The 10598-nt window shown below is 40.7% G+C and overlaps 1 protein-coding gene across 3 annotated transcripts in view; it reads right to left on the reverse strand.

Moving 5' to 3' along the window:
• Ace2 (angiotensin converting enzyme 2) overlaps positions 1-8517 on the reverse strand; it is a 47394-nt gene extending 38877 nt beyond the window's left edge. The window contains exons 1-2 of one of the 3 annotated variants that reach the window (XM_039099655.2): positions 8277-8517; positions 7030-7318 (exon numbers count right to left, since the gene is read on the reverse strand). In XM_039099655.2, coding sequence (XP_038955583.1) covers positions 7030-7215 — 186 coding nt within the window. In that variant the 5' untranslated portion in view covers positions 7216-7318; positions 8277-8517. Of the gene's footprint in view, positions 1-7029; positions 7341-8276 lie in introns of those variants that run through there. The other 2 variants (XM_039099654.2, NM_001012006.2) reach the window with 2 other exon arrangements.
• Between the last annotated feature and the right edge of the window lie 2081 nt (positions 8518-10598).

The raw sequence follows: 10598 nt of genomic DNA on the forward strand, positions 1-10598 counted from the left end.
TGCCGGAGAGCTACTGAGCTTTTTGTTCAAAACCAACCATGACTGTTTTGAAATTGTTGTTCGGAAGTCCTGATTTTTCCCTAAAACATCTTTGGCTGTGGGAAAGTCAGGGTGAGTTGAAGTACAAATAAAAAGGATTTGTCAGGGCCTAGGACATGGCTTAGAAAGCAAAGAGCTTGACTGTGCAAGCATCAGGACCTGACTGTAATTCCCAGAACCCACGCTAAGAAGTCAGGCACAATGTTGCTCACCTGTAATTTCAGAACAGGAGTGATGGATCCAGGAAGATCCCTGAGCATTTTAGCCAACTAGTTTAATCAAAGGGTGAGTTCCAGGTTCGGCAAAAGACCCTGTCTCCAAACTAAGGTGGCTAGACTCTGGGCAATGATACCCAGGGTTAATCTCTGGACATGCACACACAAACTCACACAAGCACACTCCTACTCATAACTACACCTGTGCCCTTGAGGAAGACCTACAAAGAACCCTATCTCAAAAATCAAACCACTGTAAACCACAGGGAAAGAGTAATGCCTTAAAAAAAGAAGCAGTGTCATTTTACTGAGGACGTTAATTACACTTTAGCTGCTGGATACTCAGTCTACATTTCTTGTGAAGATTGGTTGTGCAGCCCATTACAAGAGTTTGTCATGAATTTTCACTGAATTTCTGAACTACCTGAAAACCTCTTTTGTTTTTCTTAAAACAAAAGCTTTTGCATGTCAACTGCTGGACTAACTAACCTATTAGTAGAGAGGCATAGGTGCAAATAGAAAAATCATCTTTTCTGGGAAACAGTTCCAATTGTGCAGATAGTGATGAAGTTTTCAGCTAGAGATGTTAAGTGAGTTGAAATAGCTAAAATATGTGTGCCATGCTTCATTATTGTCCTGGTTAGATTTTTGTCAACTTTTGTCAGCTAGGGTTATATAGGAAGAAGGAAAATCAACTGAGTATACGCCTCCATCAGACTGGCCTATCGTAAGTCTGTGAGTGCTGCTGTCCTGTCTCTGGGTAGGTGGTCCTGGGGTTTCTAAGAAAGCAACCTTAGCAAGACACCAGAAAGAAGCCAGTAAACAACATTCGTGGCTTCTGCTTCAGTTCCTGCTTCCAGCTTCCTGCCTTGAGTTCCCCTGCTCTGACATGCCTCAGTGATGGACTGTTACCCAAACAAGTAAGATGAAATAAACTCTTTCCTCCCTAAGCTGGTTTTGGTCAGTGTTTTTATCATAGCCAGAGAATCTAACTAAGAATCTTACAGACCCAGTGTGGTTATTCTCCAATAACTCCCATTGGAATTATATATGATTTTTTAAACCAGTTTTCATCCAAATCCATTGAGAAATAAAGTGATCCTTGATTTTATATTTTGGCTAGAAATAATATAATCTCAAAAGCCTCATCAGAAGACAAGAGTACAGTTGGAGTTAGCCATGCATACCACTATGGCAGAGAAAAGTAGGGAGCTCTAAAAAGCTGTTCTGAGCCAAGTTTTTTTCTTATTCCTTGTTTCTGTCTCACTTTGGGTAAGCATCTTTTAGGACATCATATGGAATAAATGTATGGCTTTCTTTTATTTTCAGGCATGCTCTCACAACTTTAAGTAACATCCTGACTCCTGAAACTTACCTCAGGGGACAATAGAAAATAGCAGGTTGCCCTCAGTAATGTTACCACGATAGGACACGAACACAGAAATGTCATACAGTCTAATTTCCTGTTCTGTATCAATTATCGGTTACAATAATAATACTATCTAAGAAACAACAAAAAACGTCAATAGCATTAATGTTTATTGTTTATGTGCCTAAAATAACTTGGAGTTGGCAGACACCTCTGTTGATCTTGGCTGCGTTTGCATCCAACTCTGGAAGTTGGCTTCTGTTTGGGCAACTACTCCAAGTCTCTCACTCGCTTGCTTGCTCCATTAGAGTTGGCTAGTCCGAGCAGGTTCTCTTGGCAAATTCCTAGGTGTGAAGGCTGAGCCCCATTGTTCAGACCCATTAAGCCACTGTTTTCCTCAGCCTTGCTTCACAGAGATCAGGACAAATAATGAAGGACAGGCTCCCCGAACCTGCACTGGGATGGCACTGCACCGTGACTTGACCTTAGATATCATTATAGGAAAGGATGAAGACTCCAGTCCATCAGTGCAATGGACCATACTTCCTTAACTCACCGTAGAGCTGCCAGCCACGTGTGTGTTTGTTTAAATGCTTCGAAAGCCTGCTTGGAGTTGTCAATGTCTCACATTTTTTAGATTAAAGTTTTACAGGTCTTATCAGCTTCACCACCTGTGGTGCAAAGAGTGCTTCCCTCTATTTACTCTGAATTTATCTCCGTGGTGCTTTCAGCTCTATTGCCTTTCAGGTGGAAAAAGATGAGCCAACCCAACTGTCAACATCCTCTCCTTTCTTGTTCTAGGTCACACTTTTCCCAGCCCTCTCTGACTCCGTTAACTCATTCCGACTATCCTTTGGGGGGGAAAAAAGCAAGAATCCATTTCTGACTGCCCCCCCCCCCTTTTCTTCTTCACATCTTTACTCCGGCATTATGGTTTTTTTTTTTTTTTTGGTTCTTTTTTTCGGAGCTGGGGACCGAACCCAGGGCCTTGCGCTTCCTAGGTAAGCGCTCTACCACTGAGCTAAATCCCCAGCCCCAGGCATTATGGTTTTAAAGGCTTAGAACAGTGTTCTCTTTTTATCGTCCAGACCATCTGAAAAATGGCAATCACTGTCATCACAAAAATGTATGTAGTTACTCTCTTCAGGAGACACTCCAACTGACTTCTAGGTTCTCTTCTGATCAGAAACTACTCCTTATGGCTCATGTGCTCCTTAGAAAAGCTAACTTATACCCAATTTGGATTTTCCAGACTAATTCCAATTTACATCTTTCAATAATATATGACAACTTTTGGTGGTAAGTGTTTTTGTTATAGTTAAGATTAGTCTTATCAAATACTTGCCTATATGCTAGTGATCTTCTAAAAACTTTCTTTGGGCATTTTACAAACATTTATTTTATGGGAGAACTTTTTTTCAACACTTGTATAAGCTCCCTGAAGCAATAAATGCATCATGAAACTAAGATCAGAAAAAACCTAAGACCTCAAACACATCAGTGGTAATAGCAAGTCTTTAACTTGTTTTCAATTAAGGGCCAGTTACTGCTGAGCACACATTGAACTCCGGGAATTCCAGAACTTTTCCTTTTATCTGTTCAAGAAGTTCATTTTCCATTAACTCCCGAAGAGATAAACTAGATCCTCAGATAATCTCATTCAAGCAAACTCAGTCTAATTCTGCAAGTTAGTGCATATCTAAGAACAAGTGTTGATCTACAATAAAACTGAGTAAGGTCACTATAACGCAAATTTATGGGGACACAATCTCCCCTTTGCCCAGTGAAGGCTTACTGTGAAAATATACAGACAAAGGTTGATATTTCTTAATTCTTGACCCTGAATTCTCCACTGACAAGGCCAAGAGGCAGGCAAAGGAAGGAACATGATGGCTTTTTCCCAGAAACCTTTTTCCCAGCAGCTGTTCTGTGAATATCTGAAGAGCCTGAGAGCTTCCTCCAAGTCTGACCTTTCCAGGGAAATCTTTATTCAAAAGCACCTGGGCGCAGCATGAAGCTCAGCGCTGAGCACTTCCCTGGCATTCTCAAGGTTCTGGCTTATATCACTGTATCATACACCAAAAAGTCTACAAATAAAAACTGCACACTCGAGACACCAGTGAGACAGTTGGACTTTTCAAAATGCAAGCCCACTGAATAATATTTTAGATGAAGGTCAAACTAATGCCAGCTACAGTATCCAACTACACACACACACACACACACACACACACACACACACACACACACAGGCACGCACGCACACTGTGTGTTTTCTAAATCCAGCATTCCCTTATAGTGCATGCTATGTTATTAATACTGTGACCATAACTTTATTCAGTTTACATCTGACTTAAATGGGTCTGAAGGAAGTGAAAAGCAGGCTTCCACTTGCTCAGACAGATGGGAACAAATACAGAGACCCACAGCCAGACATTATTCAGAGAATGAGAGACCTTGGAACTCTCAGCCCTAATTGAGATGTCTCCATCAAACCCCTTCCTCCAGAGCCCAGGGAACCCTGTGGAAGAGGAGGCAGAAAGAGGGTAAGAGCCATAGAGGATGGAGAACACCAAGGAAACAAGGCCCAATAAATCGTGTGAATCAAAGCTCACATGAACTCACAGAGACCGAGGTAGCATGGGCAGGGCCTGCACAGGTCTGCCCCAGACGGGGTCCTAGAGATGAAAGAAGTGCACACGTGGCCCCATCCCTAACCTAGCAGCATTTCCAATTGATAACCACTTGCAAGTGTAAATTTACTCTCCTCCAAGGGAGTCACACTGGGGAAATAAACTACTCTTCAGGGTAGGCAGCACGTTCAGCAGTAGATGACCAAAGGGGTTGGGGGGGGGACTCAACAGCATTTTTGCAGGGTTTTATCTCTTAATGTAGAGTCCGGGCGTTTCCTTTTCTGTTTTGTTTTGCTTGTTCGTTTGTATTTTGATTTCATTTTTCTTTTTTATTTTAAATACATCCTCCCTGCCTCCTAAAGGCCCTTTGAGTATAGATTACAGCTTCCAAGTTAGCGTTTTCATGAGATTGCTGAGTGTACAAATGAGTGACTTTCTGCAGCTCTATCTGGGGTTTGTCCCTTTTCTTGGGCTCTTTCTTTGTTTTGTTCTACTCCAATATGTTAGTTTTTGTTCTATCTTATTGCATTTCATTTTATTATTATCTTTTCGAAGTCTGTTTGTTTTCTAATGAGAGACAGAATGCGGGTGGATCCGGACGAGTCGGGGAATGGGGAGGAACTGGGAGAAATGGAGGGCGAACTGCAATCGGGATATAGTCTGTGAAACAAGAAAATCATCTATTTTTCAATAAGTCACTTAATCGAGATCATCAGTTTCTAACATTCAAAGGAGGGGCTGAACTCAGGTTGTTTGCCCCAACTTCGTACTTACTATGTGATGGTCACATCCCCGGTCAACTTATTGCCCTTATAGCACAGCGTATCTCAGTAACCTCCTCTAATGCCTGTCCACTGCCTAGTGTATAAGAGAATCTCAACACATAAAACTAGGAGAAAATGGAAAGAGGGGCCGTTTCCCTCCCCCACAACTGCCTCCCTCCTCAGGCCAACCCACAGCAGTCCACCTGAGTGCTTTGGCACACCTTTTACCACATAAATGTTCTTTTTCCCCCTTTTCCTTTAAAGGCTGCACAGTTTTCTCAGGTTTAAAGCATCGGGTCATTTATACTCTTCCATTTCTAGTTTTTGCTCTAATAAACCTGTCTGATTAAAAATAACTTTTTTTTTACACTGAGCCAAACCCCAGGGCCATAATAATCTCAGAGATGGTTTCAGCAAACAGCATTGCATCTCCCTCTATAATAGGCTTTCTGCATATGTAGGTCCTTGAAAGAACTTTTATGTACCTTTTGAAAAAACCCTAACTCCCTCCTACACGAATAACAATGATATCTTCATTTTCTCCTAAGCCCATAAGCATCATGCATTATTCTGGTATCTTTGTGTACCTGACAAAGCATATGTAAGTGTTATTTTTAAACTGGGGTGGTAAGATGGCTCAGTGGTCAAGGTTGTGTACTTCCCTTGCAAAGACTGCACGTTCCCAGCATCTAAGTCTGGTGGTACACAATAGCTTGTAACTCCACTCCACATCTATAATTATATGCATGTGCACACACACACAGAAGCACACCACACACACACACACACACACACACACACACACACACACACAATTTTAAAATAATAAAAATACATCTTAAAACAAAAAGTAACTAAGACCCAGATTGTTCATTTAATGAACTCAAGTTTACCCGGCTAAAAAGTGGTTCAGTCAGGATTTGGATCTCAGTAGTTTAGCTCCAGGCTTGCGCGGGCTTTTAAGTATAACATTAGTCTCAGTATGAACCATTCAGCTGAGAAAAATCTACAGTACACATCAGTGACCTCCAACAGCAATCAAATAAAAACTGAGGTTTAAAAAAAATTACACTAAAAGACCAAACTGTGAGATCAGATAAAAGCAAGTCTTTCGACAACTGCATTGTCAAAATCTCTGTGGTTTTCTTGAACTTTAGAAAAATGGGGAGCGGGCAGGTAGGATTTCAAAGGAAACAGGTATCCTCAGACTATATTCTATGAATGGCAATAATTTAAACACACAGCACCCTGATCACTTGAAAGAAAGGACGTTTCCAAGCTACAGTTTTGAAGGAAAGCACTGCTGGAAGAAAAAAAAAAAGACACAAAAGTCTTATCTTAAATGGTTGCTCAATTTTCCACCACTTAACTATACTTAAAAGGTACTTTAGGATCTGTGAGAAAAAAAAAAGTTCTAAGTCCTTGCACTTGTCAAACAAAATATGTTGCTTTCCCAGAGTAGGCTGGGATTTTTTGGGGACTGGTTTAATTATAGCTTTTCTTCTGTGACCTTTGGAAATTCCTCAGAGCTCTGGGACAATGAAAGAAGGAATTCCTAGGTCCAGTTTCACCTAAGCCATGGTTACCTTAATTACTAACCTGCTGCCTTCAGTAAAGCCCACTTGCATTTTTCAGTTACTATGTCATTTGTAGTCCTCGGATAGTCTGGTTGGCATTATAAGCTAAAGAAAATTATTGCATCAATAACGACTTACAACATTTCCATGAATGCTTTTCATACCAAATATAATGAGAATAGTGATGGCCACTTTATCAAACATTTTCCCTCATCTCTGGAGTCTGGGCAAAGAATTCATTCATAACTATTTTCCCGATGAACTCCAAGGTCAACTGAATTTAGTCATCTGGGAGACTAGGATCAGAGCTACAGAGGCAGTCATTCATCCTCACACTTTAGAGATCTCTGATTTCCTTATCCAGTTTTATAGATAGTAATTCTAATCTTTAAGAAGCAAACAATAACCCCCTAGGTAGCCTGAAGAACTTACCATCTTTTGGGCATTCTCCTCCGTAATGTTGGTGTTGTAATTCCAAGAAGCAAGTGAACTTTGATAAGACAGGTCTTCAGCTTCCTGGTTAAACTTGTTTAAAAAGCTCTCGGCCTTTTCCTCGATGAGGGACTGAGCAGTAGCAACAGCAACAAGGCTGAGAAGGAGCCAGCAGGAGCTTGACATCTTTCCCCGTGCGCCAAGATCCCATCCACTGAGCAACTTTCCCTAGAGTAAAATCTCTTCATGAGTTTTTCTCTCTCATCAGCCTTTGAACTTGGGTTGGGCACTGAGAAGGGAAGAAAAAAATGCTGAAGAAGAAACAGAAGAGAACAGTAAACAAGCTGCTGGACCAATATGAAGTTAATCCTGGAGAGGACAGATATGTAAACAGATATTTCAGAATGATTTTTTTAAGTAAACTAAATAAAGGCATGTTATTCATTAATCCTAGAAAACCTTAGCTCTGCTAACATTTTATGGCCAAATCAAAACTTGGACATTTGGTTAATATGTTCCTTAAAAGCTGATAAAGATACACCGCGGGGTATACTATGATTTTACAGTAACAAAAAAAAAAGGCCAGAATTAGAAATCATGGACACACATTGGAACTTATAACGTTTTCTGACAAGTCTCTCAATAAGCGATCCATCCTCTTCCTCTCCCCTTTCTCTCTTCCTTAGAGCTTTTAGACAGTTTCTCTCTGTAGCCTTGGCTGTCCTGGAACTACCTCTGTAGATGAGGCTAGCCTCTAACTCAGAGATCTGCTTGTCTCTGCCTCCTGAGTGCTGGGATCAAAGGTGTACACCACCACCACCTGGCTGAATCTTTTTTTCTTTATAAAAATCCGATAAAAGTAGAGGCAAAGTTTCTTACTTGTAAAGGAAGCTGTTAGCCAAGGAAATGAGCTTTTGAAAGCATTCACTTAAAATTAATGGAGAGAATGGGGCTAGGTGCCTTTAATCCCAGCACTCAGGGGACAGAGGAAAGCAGTTTGAGGACAGCCTGGTCTATCAATCAAGGACAGCTAGGGCTATACAAAGAAACCCTGTCTCTAAAAACGAAAAAAAAAATGATTTCTCCACCCATTTAAGAAACTGTAAGACTATTCTCCACATATAGGACTGATACTCCCCATTTGGCTGGGGTGAAGTTTCAAGCTGTCAATTTCTGTTTCTCAGGAGACGTGGTAAACTCCAGTTCTGTGGCTGACTTCATCGGGTGCCTCTTTCCCTTTCACTTACCTGCTTACAACTAAGCTGAGACCTCAAGGACGTAATAATGACTCCGCATTATGAAATCCAAAGCGTATCCATGTCAAGTCCTTGGCATCCATAGGCATGAGATCGTGGCACTATGAACTCCGAAGAGATTTTAATGGTTATCCTGGTGAAGTTCAGCAGCTGGCCCCGTGTCCTCATTCCCAGAGTGGAAGAGAGGAGCCACTTTAAATGGTAAGGCTCATAGGCCTGCTTGATTATGATTATGAAAGCTTCACACAGAGCAAACATTTCTCCATCCAGAAAAACGAGTCTTCCAGGTTCAGAAGAAATGCTAATAACCAAGCCTGAAAAATAATTCCACTACTTCACCTTATTCTAAAGCTGGGCACACAATTGTAGAATAAGAGAAAGTGGGGGTTGGGGATTTAGCTCAGTGGTAGAGCGCTTACCTAGGAAGCGCAAGGCCCTGGGTTCAGTCCCCAGCTCCGAAAAAAAAAAAAAAAAAAAAAGAAAAAGTGGTAATTGCTCGAAGTGCTTTGTGTGGTAACATTTTATTTAAGCATCCCAACATACCTGTGGGCAAATATTTACATCATCATTTTATGGAGTGTGAAATTGGGCTTAACTAGCTAAACCTCACTAGGCTAATGAGTGGAAGCAAGCCATGGATCCAGGCTGTCTGGCTCTAGAACACAGACTCCGAGCTAAGTTGTATGATACAGGAGTAGAAGAACAGGCTTGGAGCCATACATAGCCAAAGGAGAAGGAACTACTTCTTTAATGAAGATGATGGATCTGGTTCTATAACATCCATGAGAATCAAGATAAAGCAGGGGCTAAATTTCAAAAATTAAAAAGAAAATGGCAGGAGAGAAGAATTGGTACAGATGTGGCTGGGATGCTTTTTCGTGCACAGGATATGCAACCTCCTTGCTTCCCACGGGCTTAAGGGAAAAATAAATCGGAGAACACAGTGGGACACAGCATGTGAGTCCCTGAACACGAACATTGGATGCAAAAAAATAAAAAGAGCTAAGAACACCTCCTGAATGAATTGCTTGGGGTTAAGACAGAAAATAGGACAGTTCAAATTCAGTTTACTGAGACAGAAAATGAGATTCACAAAATCAAGTTAAAATGTAGAAAACAAGATACAAAATCCAAGCTAAGAGTAGATGGACAAGAAGACTAAACTAGAGATGAGGCAGGAAAATGGCGGAAGCCAAGAAACTGAGGAGCCAGGGAAATAAATGGTGGAATTGCATAGAGTGATGCTTTACAAAAACCGGCCTGCGATGGCCAGTAGCAAGTACTCAATGAACTGCTGGGATTTTAATTCACTCTTCATTGGGAAGATAATCTCAACACCTAGAAGTATTTATTATCTTTGATCCCATTCTGAGAATAGAAAGGACTCTCCAGAGATGGAGGACATTTGACCCAGAAAACAAGTGGCCTCAAGGAACATATTCTCTTTAAGGAAAGAGAACCAGAAAAAAAAAAGATGAAATGATTAGACAGGCAAGAAGCTATTCTAACTTTGAAAAATGTTGGAGTCGGAGTGTGTTTGATAAAAAGCAAAGAGTTTGACTTTGATGTTTAACAAAATTGTAAAATATAATTTTTATTATGTGACTAATAAGCACTTGGAAAGTGTCTATCTGGTCCATAAGGGATTTTCTAAGAAGTCAGGTGCTGCCGCCTCCCTGATTACCCCTCTAATGAAAACATACAGACTATTTCTTATATAAGAAAGATTCCAAAGATAAAGGTTTTCATCTCAATAAAGGATGTATGTATGTATGTATGTATGTATGTATGTATGTATGTATGTATAAACTGTGTGTGTGTGTGTGAGAGAGAGAGAGAGAGAGAGACTAAAATTGAATGTCCCTGAAACAACCACATATTGCAGGATTGGGCAGTTGCCTGATGCACAATCAACAAGAATTTGTCTGGTATTTATTGGTGGCCTAGTATGGGCTCTGTGGTACTCTAAATATCATATACAAGCATTAATGCATAAGGCAGCAAAGATTCCCATAGGTGTTGTATTATCTGATATTAGGGTATAGAGCACAATTGAGTACTCTGTGATAAATACTATGGCTTCCATTAATCAGAAAATAGAAGAAAGGAAGGAAGAGGATGATGAAATAGGGAGAGAGGTTTTCTGTTAAAAAGGGGGAGTGTCTCTGAAAAGGTGTCAGCTGAGTGGAGGTCTAAAAGGTTGTGTGAAAGCTATCTGGGAGAAGACTTTTCTGGATAAAGGTGGTAGCCATGCACAAAGAGTATAGGCAGATCTCAAAACCATCAAAGGCCTATGTGACTAGACATGAAGCT

This window comes from Rattus norvegicus, chromosome X, assembly GCF_036323735.1.
Source record: "Rattus norvegicus strain BN/NHsdMcwi chromosome X, GRCr8, whole genome shotgun sequence".
Taxonomy (NCBI): domain Eukaryota; kingdom Metazoa; phylum Chordata; class Mammalia; order Rodentia; family Muridae; genus Rattus; species Rattus norvegicus.